General features: G+C 43.6%; 1 protein-coding gene across 1 annotated transcript in view; it reads left to right on the top strand.

Moving 5' to 3' along the window:
- The first annotated feature begins 3,349 nt into the window (after nucleotides 1-3,349).
- The window catches only part of LOC142660249 (solute carrier family 22 member 6-B-like), a 159,384-nt gene continuing 141,851 nt past the window's right edge, over nucleotides 3,350-20,882 (top strand). Inside the window, exons 1-2 of the mRNA XM_075836832.1 lie at nucleotides 3,350-3,652; nucleotides 6,779-6,882. Of these exons, the coding sequence (XP_075692947.1) occupies nucleotides 3,359-3,652; nucleotides 6,779-6,882 (398 nt within the window). The 5' untranslated portion in view covers nucleotides 3,350-3,358. The remainder of the gene's footprint in view (nucleotides 3,653-6,778; nucleotides 6,883-20,882) is intronic.

Below are 20,882 nucleotides of genomic sequence, written 5' to 3'. Positions count from 1 at the left end.
GAGGTTTGGTGAGGTTTTACTTTGTTGTTTTTTTATTGGCGACAATTAGAAACTCTACTATATGGAAAGCACAAAAGGGCCTAACTACTATATGGAGGGCACAAGAGGGCCTAACTATTACATGGAGGGCACAAGGAGGCCTAACTACTATATAAAAGGCACGAGGAGGCTTAACTTTTATATGGAGGGCACAAGGGGGCCTAACTACTGTATGGGTGGCAGAAAGGGAGCCTAGCTACTATATGGGTGGCAAAAGGGGGCCTAATCACTATATAGGGTCACAAAGGAGGCCTTACCACTATATAAGTGCACAAAACGGTCCAAACGTCTTTATGGGGGCACAAAGAGGGTCTAACTACTATATAGAGGCACAAAGGGGGTCTAACTACTATATATGCAAAATTATTAGAGACCCTAGCAGCTGGCAGGGATGATTAGAATAAATGAACAGATAAATGTGCTGCTGAGCACAAAAGAGTCCCCAATTTCCCAGCTGCTGTAGAATTGTTGTATTAATTAAAATATAACTTTTATTGTTTAAACTAGAAACAAGTTGCAGCAGATAAGGTAAATAGTTGTGCAATAATTGGTTGAATTAAAATTGCTTCAGAGCTGGTTAGTCTAACGTTAGAGATCTAATGTGTGTTCAGATCTCAATGTGTCAGGCAGCTGCAGACTGCTCGGGCAGCCTCTAAAGTGGAGTTCATTTGTTAGACCAGCAATGAGTTTAAAAAAGCGCGAGCCCGCCCGACATGTTTCACTGCTTCAGCAGCGTCCTCAGGGGATAATTTCAGGGCTATTACCAGGGTAATAGCCCTGAAAAGCGCTAGCCCCCCCGACATGTTTCACTGCTTCAGCAGCGTCCTCAGGGGATAATTTCAGGGCTATTACCAGGGTAATAGCCCTGAAATTATCCCCTGAGGACGCTGCTGAAGCAGTGAAACATGTCGGGGGGGCTAGCGCTTTTTTAAACTCATTGCTGGTCTAACAAATGAACTCCACTACTGTGTCATATTAGAGGCTGCCCTAGCAGTCTGCAGCTGCCGTCCATGCCTGACACATTGAGATCTGAACACACATTAGATCTCTAACGTTAGACTAACCAGCTCTGAAGCAATTTTAATTCAACCAATTATTGTACAACTATTTACCTTATCTGCTGCAACTTGTTTCTATTTTAAACAATAAAAGTTATATTTTAATTAATACAACAATTCTACAGCAGCTGGGAAATTGGGTACTCTTTTGTGCTCAGCACATTTATCTGTTCATTTAACTACTATATATGGGCACAAAGGGGGCCTAACTACTATATAGGCGCACTAGGGGCCTAACTAATATATGGGGGGCAAAGGGGGACCTACTATATAGGGGCACAAAGGGGGCATAACTACTATATAGGGGCACCTATAGTAGTTTTTGTAGAGGGTGGGGAATAGGTAGGGAGGTGCTGGAAAAGTGAGGAGACAAAGATGTTTCTGTTGCAAATTCTGCAGAGGTGAGCCATAGCTGGAAGAAGTCATCATGGCATTCTAGGCCGGATGAAGAAGAAAAGGGACAGAGTAGATGACACCTGTGAGTCACTGGATTTCACTGTACTGTATTAACTTATATGGTCTGCAGAGCGCCCATGTAGGTCTGGTATCTACTTCTATATGGTCACTATATGGTGGTAATATTGGTCTTTGTTTTACTATGCACGTTTTACTACACATTTAAGAGTGGTCGCATTATTTCTATATAGCTTAAGAGCTGAAGGGTGGGCCCCAAGAATTAAGGTCTCTGGTGGGCCATGGTACTATAGTCCGATACTGGGTGCAATTTTAATTAAATCAAATATTATTCTGACTGTTCTGATAATGATTGCTGCTTGCTTCACTTATGTCACATCAGGAGTGTTGTGCTGGCTACGGGCGCAGCTTAACCCCTTACTGGCAGCGCAGGGCTCCTGAAATGACAAGATACTGACAAAGAAGGAAGTAGTTGAACTTGCCAATACTGTACTGCTGCGGCTCTTATCACCGCCGCGATATTCACTGAGACATCAGCGTCCTCACATCCGCATCTCAAAAGAAGGAGGCAGGGATCCGAGCTGGGGAGCAGACGAGGAGAGTCACTCAGTGCCACTGACAATTGGCAAATGAGCACCTTCCCAATCAGATGGTGAAAGCGCTCATTGGGGTCACAGTATCATGTGTCACTCTCAGGCTGACCCTGGGATCTAAGGCTAGTCAGTGTATTGTGAACATTTACATATCTGTCTGTGATATTCTGCCTGTGGATGCTTATTTCATAAAACTTATTTGAACCAGAATTTGCTATTTTACTATTTTCAGAAGACAAAAGGCGTCATATATGACATTAACCTTGAAAGCTAAGATTTCCATTTGCCTTTCCGTTGAGGGGTTAATCTGACTGAAACCTCAGACGGAACCCCTCAGCGGAAAGGAACGGTATTGTGAACACAGCCTTACATTGGGGCCATCGTGTTTTTAAAGAGTTTGGTTTTCCTTACATCTTTTTGTGGAGATATCTTAGCCAAAATTGCCTAATATAAACATGGTTTAGTTTGCTTACGCGCAGGCATGTGAATATTTAACATTTATAACTAGATGCTAAGTCATGCTTACTGGTTCACAGTCTCATTTACCCAAACATAGTCTCCTCTATTCCAGCTACCAATAGTTCACCAGAGTTCGTTGATGAAAACCTCATGCTTAGAAACTACATCCATACACCGTAGGAGTCTTCATTTTCGGAAGGTATTTTATTCACTGGAAATGATCTTCCTTCTTTTGAAGATACTTTCAATCAGTGACTGCCAACCTTTATAGAAGATAAGCACAATCATTTACAATTAGGTTTTTCACCAGGATTTGTAGTCAATCTTATTTAGTGAAGAGCAATTTCTGCCATTTAAAATCAGTTTTGTTCACTGGTGGACAATATCGATCTATGAAGTTGGAAATATTTGGTGGAACGTCACATCTAAAGACTGGCAGATCCCATTGTTTGAAGTCAACATGGGTCAGTAGACTACAACCTTTACTGTAGTTACCTTTACTGTAGCATTGTTTACTGCAAGCAACCACCATTAGAAGTTGGTCTCATTTCTGAACCACTGTCGACAGTTTTGGAAGCATCTCTGTCACCAGATGTCCATCTTGGAGTCAGCAATCTTCATAAGTAGTCCCCTGAAGGACAGTCTCAATGACATTAGACGACAATCAGCAATGAAACAAGCTTTTTAACACTTTGAAGTAAACGAATTAATATTCACTTGAGAATATTTTCTACACAAGAAAAAAGGAAGAAATTACTGATCTCCTGAACACAAATTAATTTAATTTCTTCAGTCATGGCAGTAAATGAAGCTCTGGAGAAGGACAGCCTATTTTCTCCCTTTCAATCTATTATAGTGTCTACTCTATCTGCTCCAATCACCCTTGTTGCCACACATAGCCTCATGCAAATTTTCACAGCTGCAGTGCCGCCTTACAATTGTCAATCCAACCTTACACTGGAAGATCCTTATTTACCAAAAGATTCATGCAACCGATACATTTCATTGCTATCGAATGATACAGAAGCATGCAAGCAAGGGGAAATTAAATATGACCTGAGTTTATATACTTCTACCATCGTCAGTGAGGTAAGTTAATTTAGTTGTAAGCAAAATGCCTTTCTTTTTGTATTGTCCAAGCCTTTAGCTACTGTTTGATTGGTAGAGTGCCAGGTGGACACAGTTCTTACTAGAGTGGATACCCTTGCCAGCATCAGGAAGAAGTTAGCAATCATTGTCTGATATCTTCCATCTCCATTACTTTTGCCTGCTCAGAAGGCTGGGTAGTGCACTCTAGGACATGTAGTATCGGAGGGGGGGTTACAAAAGTCATACTAATCTCTGTAATTGAGTTTGCAGCAGCAGTTCTATACTTCTAAGGTTAGAGTAATTAAAAGCTATGTACACCCTTGAAATAGTTTTGTTTATTTCAGTAAAAATGTGTATCGTGTTTGGTGCAACTTTCTAAATACTTTTTATGAAAAATTATTTTTACTTTTTGAGAAACAGCAGCTTTGTATCCTGTATACAAAGTAGCTGTATACCTCCGAACTTTCAAGTAACGCAAAGCGGGACAACCGATGCGGAGCAGCACGTTTTTTCACTTCTAAGCCACGCCTATAACACCATATCATGCTCCCATAGTGCCTCCCACACAGTATAATGCCAAATAGCTGACCCATACAGTATAATGTCCCCCCAGCTGCCCAATACAGTATAATGTCCCATAGCTGCCCCCATACAGTATAATGCCCCCACAGCTGTCCCATACAGTATAATGCCCCCATAGCTGCCACCATAAAGTATAATTCCCCCCCATAGATGCACCCATATGGTAGAAAGCCAACACAGATTCCCCAATACAGTATAATGCCCACACAGATGCCCCCATGCAGTATAACGCAGGACTCGCTGACACTGAACCCAACAGTGCTGCTGACCTGACAGATTCAGGTCTCAGCGCAAGATACAGCTTTCTGAATACAGGATACAAAGCAGCTGTATCTAAAAAAAGTACAAATATTTTTTAATAAAAAGGTTTTAGAAAGTTGCACCAAACACATTGACAGATATTTTTATTTAAAAAACAAAAAACACAATTTCAACAGCGTACATAACTTTTAAGTGGGCATGTCTCCTGTATAACCTACAGATGTAGCAGGGCTGGGTATGACTATTTAGAACAATTTGTCAAGATATTACAGTCCATATGACTGAATCACAATCAGGGCCGGCCTTAGGGGTGTGCGACCTGTGTGAGTGCACAGGGTAACGCACCCTCCCAGCATGTAGAGGGCTCCATTGGGCTCTGCCTCTACTCTGTGCTCTGCTCTTAGTTACACACATGGATTAAATATGAGCCGATGAGCAACAGAAGAGGAGGAAGCTCCGTCCAGAGCCCATCCTGCAAGAAACCTGTGAGCCTGTCAGCAAGGAGAGATGGTGAGTATCTATCTATGTGTGTCTTTGTGTGTATATGTGTGTGTATACAGTATGTGTCTATGTGTTTTTATGTGTATATGTTACAGTATATATGTATGTATGTGTGTATGTATGTATGTATGTATGTATGTGTGTTTGCGTGTGTTTGCGTGTGTGTGTGTGTGTGTCTGCATGTGTTTATGTCTCTTTGTAAAAGTGTGTGTTCAATATTGAAGTAGAACAGATAAAAACGAAGATGTGCTGCCCCCTATATACTCTGCTGCTCCTATATACCCTTCTGTCCCTATATACCCTGCTGCCCCTTATATAGCCTGCTGTCCCTTATATACACTGCTGTCCCCTATATACCCTGCTCCCCCTTATATACCCTGCTGCCTCTTATATATCATGCTTCCCCTATATATCCTGCTGCCCCTTATATACCCTGCTGCTCCTATAAACCCTGCAGCCCCTTATATACCCTGCTGCCCCTATATACCCTGTTGTCCCTTATATACCCTGTTGCCCCTATACACCGTGATGCCCTATACACCTTGCTGTCCCCTATATACACTGCTGCCCCTATATATCCTGCTCCACTATATACCTTCCTGTCCCTATATTCCACTTTTGCCCCTATATACCCTGCTGCCCATTATATACTCTGCTGCCTCTTTCTCTGATGTTTCTTATATATCCTGCTGCCCTATATACCCTGCTGCCCCCTATATACCCTGCTGTCCCTATATATCCTGCTGCCCCTATATACCCTGCTGCTCCTTATATACTCTTTTCCCCCTTATATAGCCTGCTGTCCTAATATATACGCCTGTGTGTGTGTGTGTGTCTTTATGTGTGTGTGTGTGTTTATATGTGTCTGTGGGTATTGTTTTCATCTACGACATTATCTGTACTCAGGAAGTTATCACTGTGTTATCAGCAGTGTTACATAGGACTGCAGGTAACATCTACTACATTATCTGTACTCAGAGAGTTATCACTGTATATTATCTGTGGTGGTACATAGGACTGCAGGTAACACTACTACATTATCTGTACTCAGAGAGTTATCACTGTGTTATCTGTGGTGTTACATAGGACTGCAGGTAACATTCACTACATTATCTTTACTCAGAGAGTTATCACTGTGTTATCTGTGTTGTTACATAGGACTGCAGGTAACATCTACTGCATTATCTGTACTCAGAGAGTTATCACTGTGTTATCTGTGGTGTTACATAGGACTGCATGTGAAATCAACTACATTATCTGTACTTTGTATATATGTGTCTGTGTGGGTATGTATGGGTCTGTTTGTGAATGTGTCTTTGTGCTTGTATATATGTGCCTTTTATTTATTTGTATATGTTGCTGTCTGTGTATTTATCTGCCTGTGTGTGTGTGTGTGTGTGTGTGTGTGTGTATGTGTTTGTATGTCTATATATTTACCTGTATGTTTATATTCCAGAATGTGTGTATGTATATTTGCCTGTATGTTTAAATATCTGTCTTTATGTATGTATAGTATATATGTTCTAGTATGAGCGTGTCTATATATGTGGTTAATTTTTGGTTTGCGTAGGGGGCGGCAATAGAGAGTCCCACACAGGGCGCCATCCAACCTAAGACCGACCCTGGTCACAAAGCACAAAGTAAACAGTAAATGACAAATCTGGCACTGCTACACTTCAATGGGGATACATTTACAAAAGTTCTGCACAAAATATGACCAAATATGATGTAGTGTGATAAGTGCAGAACTGAGAATCTTTCATCGTTTCTTGTCTCAAACAGTGGGATTTGGTTTGTGAACGAGAATGGATGAAGGAATTGGCACAGTCCACTTACATGGCAGGAGTGCTGGTGGGTGCAATTATATATGGAACGCTCGCAGACAGGTGAGATGGGCATGATTGTAAAGGACTGTTTTTTTACATTATATTAGGGAACATTAAAATGAGTGACAACGTTACAGTACAGTTATATGAGCAGGTAAACTAAACAACACTATTACTGTTAAAGTTATGTCAAAACACATGTTGCTAATATAAATTATGACTTGCCCTCCAAACTTCTGAAATCAAATATAGGTATAACCCCCTCTGACATACAAATATACTACCGTTCAAAAGTTTAGGGTCACTTAGAAATTTCCTTATTTTTGAAAGACAAGCACAGTTTTTTTCAATGAAGATAACATTAAATTAATCAGCAATAGACTATATACATTGTTAATGTGCTAAATGACTATTCTAGCTGCAAACGTCTGGGTTTTAATGCAATATCTACATAGGTGTATAGAGGCCCATTTCCAGCAACCATCACTCCAGTGTTCTAATGGTACATTGTGTTTGCTAACTGTGTTAGAAGGCTAATGGATGATTAGAAAACACTTGAAAACCCTTGTGCAATTATGTTAGCACCGCTGCACTGTTTAGAGGAGCTATAAAACTGACCTTCCTTTGAGCTATTTGAGAATCTGGAGCATTACACTTGTGGGTTCGATTAAACTCTCAAAATGGCTAGAAAAAGAGAGCTTTCATCTGAAACTCGACAGTCTATTCTTGTTCTTAGAAATGAAAGCTATTCCATGCGAGAAATTGCCAAGAAAATGAAGATTTCCTACAACGGTGTGTACTAACCAGAGTAGAAAGAGAAGTGAGAGGCCCCGCTGCACAACTGAGCAACATGACAAGTACATTAGAGTCTCTAGTTTGAGAAATAGACGCCTCACAGGTCCTCAACTGGCAGCTTCATTAAATAGTACCCGCAAAACGGCAGTGTCAATGTCTACAGTGAAGAGGTGACTACGGGATGCTGGCCTTCAGGGCAGAGTGGCAAAGAAAAAGCCATATCTGAGACTGGCTAATAAAAGGAAAAGATTAATATGGGCAAAAGCACACAGACATTGGACAGAGGAAGATTGGAAAAAAGTGTTATGGACAGACGAATCGAAGTTTGAGGTGTTTGAATCACACAGAAGAACATTTGTGAGACGCATAACAACTGAAAAGATGCTGGAAGAGTGCCTGACGCCATCTGTGAAGCATGGTGGAGGTAATGTGATGGTCTGGGGTTGCTTTGGTGCTGGTAAAGTTGGAGATTTGTACAAGGTAAAAGGGATTTTGAATAAGGAGGGCTATCACTCCATTTTGCAACGCCATGCCATACCCTGTGGACAACTCTTGATTGGAGCCTATTTCATCCTACAACAGGACAATGAGCCAAAGCACACCTCCAAATTATGCAAGAACTATTTAGGGAAGAAGCAGGCAGCTGGTATTCTATCTGTAATGGAGTGGCCAGCGCAGTCACCAGATCTCAACTCCATAGAGCTGTTGTGGGAGCAGCTTCTGGAAGCATGGGGTGAAATTTCTCCCGATTACCTCAGCAAATTAACAGCTAGAATGCCAAAGGTCTGCAATGCTGTAATTGCTGCAAATGGAGCATTCTTTGACGAAAGCAAAGTTTGAAGGACAAAATTAGTATTTCAGATAAAAATCATTATTTCTAACCTTGTCAATGTCTTGACTATATTTTCCAGTCATTTTGCAACTCATTTGATAAATATAAGTGTGAGTTTTCATGGAAAACACAAAATTGTCTGGGTGACCCCAAACTTTTGAACAGTAGTGTACATCCACTCTGCAGCAGATTTTTGCACATACCCATATTTAGGTGCCCCTACAGTGCCCCCATAGGGTGCATGTCACATTGCTTCCCTAACAGTGACAGTGCAGTGCACCATAAAAAAAGACTGTCTCAGTGCCCCTTTAAGAGAAAACCACCGTTCTATAAATTCCAGCTAAATTTCCATAATTTTCAGCCACTGTCCCCATATGTGCCAGCAACAGTTCCTCCATAAGAGCAAGCCCCAATTCCCCCACAAATGTCACCCACAAAGCTTCTGCCATCTTCAATGATCCTGCACTATGCAATGTACTGATGTCCGGAAGACAGAATTGGCTAAGTAGTGGAGTGGTAAAGGTGGTACGAATAGATGTGAGAATACCAGTCTAATCAGTACTGTGCCTCCCAAGTATGTACACTTTGTCTGTGATCATGAACAACAGGAATACCAACTTCTTCATCCTCTTCAGGGAAGTACATTGTACTGCAGCATCAATTCTACAATACTTTCTCGGCCTTCTCAACCTTTAAATGCAGCAACACAGGAACAAACACGTTGCTATGACCCACATGTAGACCTTCTCTACAAATCACATTGATATAATAGAAGAATGCACCCTTAGGGTATGTTCACACACAAGACTAACAACAGCTGTAAAACAGCCTCTGATTTTCAGCCGTTTTTTATGCATCAAGTGGTTTTTGATGCGTTTTTTTATGGCCATTTTTGGAGCTGTTTTTCAATTGACACAATAAAAAACGGCCCCAAAAACGGCTCAAGAAGTGACATGCACTTCTTTTTTACATGGTGTTTTTTTACACGCCATTTCTAAAAACGGCCACGAAATAAACACCCCGTGGGAATGGAGCACCGTTTTTTCCCTTTGAAATCAATGGGCAGATGTTTGGAGGAGTTCAGCCCCCATATTTTCATTTACGGCCCGAAAAATGGCTGAAAATAAGTGTGTGAACATACCCTTACATTTACTGATCTAACCTGTGATTTTTAGGGCTGAGTATTTCTGCCTTCATTTTGTATTCTGCACCAGGCCTCCTTCTCTATAATCAATTAATCTTTCTCTCTCTGTTTTCTATCCATATCAGCATGTTCAGAGACAGCTCAGGTGTGATGTATACTCTGAGACATCTTTAGGGCTGTCACACTGTGCATGAATGGATAAACCTTACAAAACCTGAATGTGACTGGGGAGAACTATACTTGTGTACAGATGTTTTCTTCCTGATAACATTAAGACCAGGTACACACGTAGCATAAATACTGCGGATTTTCCGCAACAGACTTCTTCGTCCAGGCCCACCTCCTGGCATGACATTTCATCCCATGTGACAACGTCATCCCTGGAGGCCGGGATGCAGAGGGACGAGTCACCATGGCTACGTAAGTATGAAACTTTTTCTTAAGTGTTTTTCTCAGCGGACATTCCGGCCAAAAAACTGCACCATAATTTGGTGCGTTTTTTGGGCTGGAATTCCCTGCGGCGACCAGGGGATAATCTTCGAGCTTTTACACAGCTTCTCCGCCCTGTTTGAACATATCCTTACTAGTACACATCACCAGTTATACATGTAATATTATATTATGATTATTATAATTTGGTCTTGACAGATAATTCGTTTTAAGAATACACATAGATAAAAATAGATTACAATTCAACCTGCAAACAATACTATACATGTCATTAACTTAAATGTAAAAATAAATACAAAAACAGAGGGGTATTCTGATTTCAGCAAATTAATGTAATTATTTCTATAATAAAGAGTTATAACATTTTTCAAGCCTGAGGAACACCTAAGTATTAGGTTGAAACGTGTTGCTATGTTATCATTTATTTTACTGTTTGTTGAAATGATCCACATTGTTTTAGAGAAATAAATAATTTATTTTACTCAACCACCTGGGAACTAAGTAATTACCTTTCTGGCATAAGCTACAAGCAAAACAGGAGCACCACATGAAGGAGTGATTTTTTTCTATTTGGAATCCATTGGACTTAACATTTTTCAATAATCTTTCTATATCCATTCCTCCATGTTTTTAAGATCTCCGTTTGTTGTCCTTCAATGGGATTCTCCATAGTTTACGTCTTTTTAAAAAAAAATAATTTCAAGTTTATTAAACAAAAACCACAGCAGTACAGGTCATTATACAATCTGAGAAGCTGTTAGATCAGAGCTTTAAAGGCCCAAGCATGCATTTCCAACAAAACAATCCCCCTTCCCCATCTCCCCCCTCCCCCCCGGAAACCCCAGCCGGCCGTCTCGCTACAGGCTTCCATACCCTATCTCCTTCTCCTCCCCAGTTCAACTCCCCGTCTCCCCCCAATTCCCCATATGCACACCCCAGTCAGTACCCCAATTCCCGAATGTGGGATCCCTCCACCCCTGCTGAAACTCCTCAGTGCCCCATGTACTAGTATTATTCCCTGGAACCTCAGGACAGTTTAAACTGGAACCACCGCGCGGAGCGCCAGGAGTTCCGAGGAGGCACACCCAAACTTGTTCCTGGACCCCCACTTGGAATATATCCTATATTCCATCAGAACCTAAAAGTTAAGTGCACCTATAATTTCTTGCTTCGAGGGTGGTTCCGCATCCAGCCAGTGTTTTGCTATACCCTTCCTAACTTGGAATAATATTTTCACAATTGCCAAACAGGACAACCGATCCCAGCAGCATTACCACGAGATCCAATGGAATCTGCACCTCAAACACTCGTTATTAAACATGAACGAGAGGTTCTTTGTAACATTTTGATCAAATTGTATGCAAGTCCACTTGCCACTTCACGGCGACCTCTAAAAAGTGGGTCCCTACTCTATCGGTTGCTCCACCGCGTGGCGGTCACCGCCACTGCAGCAGCGTTCCTGCAAGGGAGCAACCCAGTGTTACAAAGAACCTCTCGTTCATGTTTAATAATTTTGCCTAGCCGCAATTGATCATAGTATATAGTGGATGTGCGGTCGATGTCTAGTTTCTCTCATTGATATGATACAGAGTCTATCCCCCTCATTTGTTTTGTTTTACTTGGTACCAGCACTCCACACTTTTGGCCCAGCTGATTTTAATTTAGGAATGACCTCATAAGTGTTTCTGCTCCTGCTTGTATTCTCAGTTGTCCACTGGGGGCGCATGGTAAGGTGAGCTTATTCCATCTGTTCACTTGTTGTGCTACTGTGGGGTGGTGTCTGTTGCTGTGGTGCTGCACTTGTGGGGGGATGTGGCCCAGAGCCAAGGAGGCTTGGCTTGGCCTGATGGCATGGGTGCTTTTGGGCCTCTGGGTTGCTCCCTCTGCAGGAGCAGTGCTGTAGTGGCGGTGACCGCCACGCGGTGGTGCAACCGATAGATTAGGGACCCACTTTTTAGAGGTCGCCGTGAAGTGGCAAGTGGGCTTGCATACAATTTGATCAAAATGTTACAAAGAACCTCTCGTTCATGTTTAATCATTTTGCCTAGCCGCAATTGATCATACTACCGTGTTTCCCCGATAGTAAGACACCCCCGATTGTAAGACGTATCGGGGGTTTCAGGGGGGTCGGCTAATATAAGCCGTACCCCGAAAGTAAGACATATGTCTTACTTTCGGGGAAACACGGGGGTATTGCCGCCTCCTGCCCACTTCCGCGCCGCCCCCCTCTCCATACGTCTCCATCAGCGGCAGGAGCACGGCTGTTATACACAGCCTGGCTCCTGCTGCAACTGCCGGAATCGAAGCGCGCGCCGATTCCGGCAGTTTAACCCATTAAATGCCGCTGTCAATAGTGACAGCGGCATTTAATGTGTTTGACAGAGGGGGGAGCTCCCTCTGTCACCCGATCGGCGCCCCCGCAAACAAATCGCGGGTCGCCGTCGGGTTTCCATGACAGCCGGGGGTCTAACAAAGACCCCCAGGTCTGCCTTCAGCATCTGCCTGTTAGGCGATGCCGGAGGCATGACCTAATAGGTTGCCTGTCAGTTTTACACTGACAGGCAATAATGCTTCGGTATACTAAGTATACCAAAGCATTATATATGCGATCGGCACATCGCATAGTGAAGTCCCCTGGTGGGACTAAAAAAAAAAATGTAAAACAGTTAAATAAAGTTTGTGAAAAAAAAAAAAAAAAAATTCGACAATTTTTTTACAATATAAGACATACCCCGAAAGTAAGACATAGTCGGGCTTTTGGGGATAAAAAGAAAGTAAGACACTGTCTTACTTTCGGGGAAACACGGTATATAGTGGATGTGCGGTCCATGTCTAGTTTCTCTCATTGATTTTATAACTGTGTGCTTCCAGTCGTGCCAGCGGATTCTCCCCCTCCCCCCCCAGATATGATAGAATACGTGCACAGGACCCCCAGGTTTCCTCCCGCTCCTACCCCCAAAAATGCTGACACTGGGCAGCTAAGCAAATACACCCATGCAATGGGCAGAGCCAAGCCCCCCTCATCCTTAGGCAATTGCAGCTTCTCCAGTTTAATGCTAGGGCACCGCCCGCTTCGACACTAGGTCTCTAAAAAGGTTATGCAACCTCCTAAACCAATATTTGAGGATCCACAACGGAGAATTATGGATGACGTATACCACTTGAGGCATAAGGATCATTTTGATCAAATTAGTCCTACCCAGAGCAGATAGCGGGAGCTTGTTCCAAGCCTCCACTTGGGCCTTTATCTTCGTTACCATTGGCACCACATTAAGGGACATATAATCCTGCACTTTCGCCGCCGCCTGAACCCCCAGATATTTAAACTCCGTAACCACCGGTATCACAACGTCCCCATCCCCATTCTGGATAACCCCCGGATTTATGAACATAAGAGCCGATTTCGACCAATTAATGAGTAATCCTGAATATTTCCCAAAGCGTTTAATCAGGGCCATAACTAACGCTAGGGTGTGCTCGGTATCCGCAATGAACAACAGCATATCATCCGCATATAATGCAATTCGCTCCTCCACTCCCCAATATCTCAACCCCTGTATGTCTTCATGTTGGTGTACCGCACATGCCAATGGTTCCACCGCCAGCGCAAATAACAACGGTGACAAGGGACATCCCTGGCGGGTTCCCCGCGCCAGTGCAAACCGATAAGAGAAGGCCCCATTCACCCTTATTCTTGCAGTCGGGGCTACATATAACAGCCTTACCCATTTTATAAAATTAGGACCAAATCCCATTTTATCCAGGACTGACCAAAAATAGCCCCACTCCACGCAATCTAACGCTTTAGCAGCATCGAAAGAAAGGCTCTCCCCCTAGGATTATCCGGAAGCACCTGCAAATTCAAGAACAGCCGTCTCAGATTCACTGCCACCGACTTAGATGGCATAAAGCCGGCCTGATCTCCATGTACCACCCCAGCCACTACTCTAGAAAGTCGCAGCGCCAAGTCCTTCGCTATGATTTTAATATCCGCCGTCAATAGGGACACTGGTCTATAGGAGCCCGGCAGCTGAATATCTGTAATGATAGGGGTAGGGGAACGGACAAGTGAGCCCTAATCTACCCGCCACTCTGTCCCTGCCTACTTGCAATGACCCGCCCTAGGCGACGGGGTACCACTGGTCGGCGGTCCCTATGCTCAGTAAGTGCACGAGACAAACACACAAGGGTACACAAAGCTAAGGGAAATGGGGCAGTTGCCCATGGCAACACCGTGAGCAACAAGAGAGGTGAACGAGCCGAGTCAAACCAGGAGTGTACGAGGTACCAAACGCAGAGCAGGAGACTAGTCAGTAAGCCAGGGTCAGTATGGAGCAGGATCAAATAGTCAGAAGCTGTAGCAAGGCCAGGAAACCACACGTGAAGAATCACAAGCAAAGGAGGAACAGGAAAGGCAGGTATAAATAGACCGAGGGCGGGAGCTAGCTGAGTCTGGCCAGGCTTCGATAGGCTCTCCCACTCCTAAGCCTGCCAGCCTGAGTGGTGGAAGCTGGAGTCAGTCTCAGAGACATAAACTCAGGTGCCGACTGATTACCTATGGGAGTTAACCCCGAAGCTGTGCCTGGCAGATCCTTTACAGTACCCCCCCTTTTATGAGGGGCCACCGGACCCTTTCTAAGTGGACCTGGTTTATTGGGGAAACGAAGGTGGAACTTCCTGACCAATACCCCAGCGTGAACATCCCGGGCGGGTACCCAAGTCCTCTCCTCAGGCCTGTATCCTCTCCAATGGACCAGGTGCTGGAGGGAGCCTTGGACAATCTTGCTGTCCACAATCTTGGCCACCTCGAATTCCACCCCCTCAGGGGTGAGAACGGGAACAGGAGGTCTCCTCGAGGGAGCCAAGGACGGGGAGCAGCGTTTAAGGAGGGAGGCATGAAACACGTCGTGTATTCAAAAAGATGGGGGCAACTCCAGTCGGAAGGAGACAGGATTGAGGACTTCAATGACCTTATATGGCCCAATAAACCGGGGAGCAAATTTCTTGGACGGGACCTTAAGGCGCAAGTTCCTAGACGATAACCACACCAGATCCCCGAATATAAACAAGGGGTTAGCAGAACGTCTTCTATCAGCCTGAGTTTTTTGTACGCTCTGGGACGCCTCTAGGTTCTTCTGAACCTGGGCCCAGACTGTGCACAGTTCCCGATGAACGACCTCTACCTCGGGATTGTTGGAACTACCAGGTGAAACGGGGGAGAACCGTGGATTAAACTCAAAATTACAGAAAAAGGGGGAGACCCCTGACGAGTTACTGACCCGGTTATTAAGGGAAAATTCGGCGAGGGGAATGAATGAGACCCAATCAAATTGACAGTCAGAGATAAAACACCTTAAATATTGTTCTAGAGATTGATTAGTCCTGTCGGTTTTGCCATTAGTTTCAGGATGGAAGGCAGAGGAGAAGGACAGATCAATCTCCAACTTTTTACAGAAGGCTCTCCAAAACAATGAAACAAATTGTACCCCTCTGTCCGAAACAATATTGACAGGGACCCCATGGAGACGCAGGATGTGTTTGACAAACAAGGTAGCTAACGTCTTGGCATTGGGTAGTTTCTTGAGGGGCACAAAGTGGCACATCTTACTGAAGCGGTCTACTACAACCCACACCACCGACTTGCCTTGAGATGGAGGCAAATCGGTGATAAAATCCATGGAGATATGTTTCCAAGGTCTCTGGGGAATGGGCAAAGAACGTAGTAAGCCCGCTGGTCGGGACCTGGGAGTCTTGGACCTAGCACAAACCTCACAAGCGGCGACGTAGGCCTTAACGTCTTTAGGCAACCCAGGCCACCAATAGTTTCTGGCAATGAGGTGTTTGGTACCCAGGACGCCTGGATGACCAGATAGTGCGGAGTCATGATTTTCCCTAAGTACCCTTAGCCGGAATTGCAGGGGAACAAACAGCTTGTCCTCAGGAAGGTTCCCGGGAGCTGAACCTTGATCAGCCGCAATTTCTGAGACTAAATCAGAATCAATAGAAGAAATGATTATAACAGGAGGCAGAATACAAGCAGGATCTTCCTCCGAAGGGGGGCTGGCCATGAAGCTACACGACAGTGCATCGGCCTTAATATTTTTAGACCCAGCCCTATAGGTAACCAAAAAGTTGAATCTGGTAAAAAATAGCGCCCATCGAGCTTGTCTCGGGTTTAGCCTCCGGGCAGATTCTAGGAAAATCAGATTCTTGTGGTCAGTAAGGACCGTTACCTGGTGCCTAGCCCCCTCCAGGAAGTGGTGCCACTCTTCAAATGCCCATTTAATGGCTAAGAGTTTGCGGTTGCCAATATCATAGTTACTCTCAGTGGGCGAAAACTTCCTGGAGAAGTAGGCACAGGGATGGAGATGGGTGAGGGACCTGGTACCCTGGGACAAGAAAGCCCCCACTCCCACCTCGGATGCGTCAACTTCCACAATAAATGGCTCCATTTGGTTGGGCTGAACCAGCACTGGGGCCGAGATAAAGCACTTCTTAACCCCTTCCCGCTCCTTGACGTACTATTACGTCATGGCAGCTGTATCGTTCGCGCTCCATGCCGTAATAGTACGTCTCGGGAGTAACGGCCGTTTCGGCCGTCCTCCCGACACATACAGGAGCTGTGACGCTGCTGTCTTGTTCAGCAGCTGTCACAGCTCCTACAGCGGGGACCGATCGCTGTGTCCCCGCTGATTAACCCCTTAAAAGCCGCGTTCTATAGAGATCGCGGCTTTTTAGGGGTTAAGCTGCCATCGCCGGCCTGCTACGCGATAGCGGCCGGCGATGGTGACTATGGCAACCGGACACCAAACAATGGCGTCCGGCTATGCCATAGACGGAAGCCTAGTGGGTCCTGACAACGTCAGGACCCACTATGCTTGCTGTCAGTGAGTAGCTGACAGCTCTAATACACTGCACTACGCATGTAGTGCAGTGTATTAGAATAGCGATCAGGGCCTCCTGCCCTCATGTCCCCTAGTGGGACAAAGTAATAAAGTAAAAAAAAAGTTAAAAAAAGATGTGTAAAAATAAGAAAATAAAAGTTTTAAAAGTAATAAAAGTAAAAGTCCCACTTTTTCCCTTATCAGGCCTTTATTATTAATAAAAATATATAAACAAACAAATAGACTATACATAATTGGTATCGCCGCGTCCGTAACGGCCTGAACTACAAAATTATTTTGTTATTTATCCCGCACGGTGAACGCCGTAAAAAAAAATATTAATAAACCGTACCACAATCACAATTGTTTGGTCACTTCACCTCCCAAAAAATGGAATAAAAAGAGATCAAAAAGTCGCATGTACCTAAAAATGGTACTGATGGAAAATACAGTTCGTTACGCAAAAAATAAGTCCTCGCACGGCTTTATTGATTGAAAAATAAAAACGTTATGGCTCTTAGAATAAGGTAACACAAAAAGTGAATGATTGTTTACAAAACGTATTTTATTGTGCAAACGCCATAAGACATAAAAAAAAACTATAAACATCTGGTATCGCCGTGATCGTATCGCCCCGCAGAATAAAGTTAATATATCATTTATAGCGCACGGTGAACGCTGTAAAAAAAAAAGTATACAAAAACAATAGTAGAATTGCTGTTTATTAGTCACCACGCCACCTAAAAATGGAATAAAAACTGATCAAAAAGCCGCATGCACCCCATGAAAACTACAATGGATTCCTCAAGGGGTCTAGTTTCCAAATTGGGGTCACTTTTGGGGGGTTTCCAATGTTTTGGCACCACAAGACCTCTTCAAACCGGACATGGTGCCTAATAAAAAAGAGGGCTCAAAATCCGCTAGGTGCTCCTTTGCTTCGGAGGCCGGTGCTTCAGTCCATTACCGCCCGAGGGCCACATGTGGGATATTTCTCTAAACTGCAGAATCTGGGCAATAAGTATTGAGTTGCGTTTCTCTGATAAATCCTTTTGTGTTATAAAAAAAATGGTATAAAAAGAGTAAATGTCACCTCTACTTTGCTCTAAATTTCTGTGAAACACCTAAAGGGTTCATAAACTTTCTAAATGCTGTTGTGAATACTTTGAGGGGTCTAGTTTCTAAAATGGGGTGTTTGATAGGGGTTTCTAATATATGGGCCCCTCAAAGCAACTTCAGAAATGAACTGGAACCTAAAAAAATAAATAAATGAGGCAATACTTCGCTTCTTACATTATACTGATAATGAGCCGTGCCCACTCCGAGATGACCCCAGTTTTGACCGTTTGTATAAACGGAGACCCCTATTAGACCGTTCCAGTGCCCGGTTTTCCCAAGCATACACCCCCGAGAAGTGTTTTTCTATTGATGAGTCCCTGGTACATTTTAAAGGGAGGGTTCAATTCCGCCAGTACCTGCCAGGTAAGAGGGCAAGGTATGGCGTGAAGATGTATAAGCTGCGAGAGTGCATCAGGGTATACCTACAGATTTAGGATATATGAAGGAAAGGCCACCCCCAAACCAGACTGCATCCTGGACTACAATAGGTACATGGGAGGGATGGACTTGTCAAATCAAGTCCTGAAGCCCTACAGCGCCATGCGGTGAGGTATAAGAAGCTGGCCGGGCACATCATACAGATGGCTTTGTACAATGCGTATGTGCTACGTCGATGTGCAGGCCAGAGGGGAACTTTCCTGGAATTTCAAGATCTAATCTTTAGGGACCAGGAAGGGGGGGCGCATCGTACCAGGGCAACACTTTCCAGGAGAAGGTCCCCAAACCGGTGGAAAGGGAAAGAGTCAAAAGAGGTGCAGAGTCTGCTATAAGAGGGGGATAAGGAAGAACACAATATACCAATGTGACACGTGTCCCGAAAAACCAGGGCTCTGTATAAAAGATTGTTTTAAAATGTATCATACATCCCTTGATTTTCAATTTACCCTGATGCACTCCGCACAGCTTACCCCCCTCATCTTTCCCTTCTGAGCCCTGCCGTATGCCCAGGCAGCTGATAACAGCCACATGTAGGGTATTGTCGTACCCAGGAGAACCCACATTACAATTTAAGGGGTGTATATCTCCGGTGGCGCATGCTGGGCACACTATATTGGACACTGAAATGGCATATACATATATAAAATTGCAAATCTCACACTGCACCATCTGCTGCGCATTATCTTTTACACAGTACCTGTGGGGTCAAAATGCTCACTACACCTCTAGATGAATGTCTTAAGGGGTGTAGTTTTTAAAATGGGGTCACTTCTCGGGGGTTTCAACTGTACTGGTACCTCAGGGGCTTCTGCACACATGACTTAGCACCAGAAAAGCTCCAGTAGGCCAAATGGTGGTCCTTTCCTTCTGAGCCCTCCCATGGGCCCAAAGGGCAGTTTATCACCACAAATGGGGTATTGCCGCACTAAGGACAAATTGGGCAACAAAATGGGGTATGTTGTTCCTTGTGAAAATAAGAAATTTTGATCAAAAATGACATCTTATTGGAAAAAATATCATTTTTTTCATTTCACAGCCCAATTCAAATAGGTGCTGTGAAAAAACTGTGCGGTCAAAATGATAACAAAAACCATAAATGAATTCCTTGAGGGGTGTAGTTTCCAAAATGGGGTCACTTCTGGTGGGTTTCCATTGCTTTGATACCTCTGGGGCTCTGCAAATGCAACATGGCACCCGAAAACCAATCCAGCAAAATCTGGACTCCAACAAACACATAGCGCTCCTTTCCGTCTGAGCCCTCACATGGGCCCAAACGGCAGTTTATCACCACAAATGGGGTATTGCCGCACTAAGGACAAATTGGGCAACAAAATGGGGTATGTTGTTCCCTGTGAAAATAAGAAATTTTGATCAAAAATGACATCTTATTGGAAAAAATATAATTTTTTTCATTTCACAGCCCAATTCAAATAGGTGCTGTGAAAAACCTGTGCGGTCAAAATGATAACAAAAACCATAAATGAATTCCTTGAGGGGTGTAGTTTCCAAAATGGGGTCACTTCTGGTGGGTTTCCATTGCTTTGATACCTCTGGGGCTCTGCAAATGCGACATGGCACCCGAAAACCAATCCAGCAAAATCTGGACTCCAACAAACACATAGCGCTCCTTTCCTTCTGAGCCCTCCCATGGGCCCAAACGGCAGTTTATCACCACAAATGGGGTATTGCCGCACTAAGGACAAATTGGGCAACAAAATGGGGTATGTTGTTCCCTGTGAAAATAAGAAAATTTGATCAAAAATGACATTTTATTGGAAAAAATATCATTTTTTTCATTTCACAGCCCAATTCAAATAGGTGCTGTGAAAAAACTGTGCGGTCAAAATGATAACAAAAACCATAAATGAATTCCTTGAGGGGTGTAATTTCCAAAATGGGGTCACTTCTGGTGGGTTTCCATTGTTTTGATACCTCAACGCCTCTTCAAACCTGGCATGCTGCCTAAAATATATTCTAATAAAAAAGAGGCCTCAAAATGCACTAGGTGCTTCTTTGCTTCTAGGGCTTGTGTTTTAGTCCACGAGCGCAGTAGGGCCACATGTGGGACATTTCTAAAAACTGCAGAATCTGGACAATACATATTTAGTAGTGTTTCTCTGGTAAAACCTTCTCTGTTACTAAAAAAAAATTGAATAAAATTGAAATTCAGCAGAAAAAATGAAATTTGCAAATTTAATTTCCACTTTGCTTTAATTCCTGTGAAATGCCTGAAGGGTTAAAAAACTTTCTATATGCTGTTTTGAATACTTTGAGGGGTCTAGTTTTTAAAATGGGGTGTTTTATGGGGGTTTCTAACACATAGTCCCCTCAAATCCACTTCAGAACTGAACTGGCACCTTCAAAAAAAGGCTTTTGAAATTTTCTTAAGAATATGAGAAAT

This window comes from Rhinoderma darwinii, chromosome 9, assembly GCF_050947455.1.
Source record: "Rhinoderma darwinii isolate aRhiDar2 chromosome 9, aRhiDar2.hap1, whole genome shotgun sequence".
In the NCBI taxonomy this organism is placed as follows: domain Eukaryota; kingdom Metazoa; phylum Chordata; class Amphibia; order Anura; family Rhinodermatidae; genus Rhinoderma; species Rhinoderma darwinii.
Note: the sequence above shows the minus strand (reverse complement) of the source record. Positions and strands in the feature narration are given on the sequence as shown.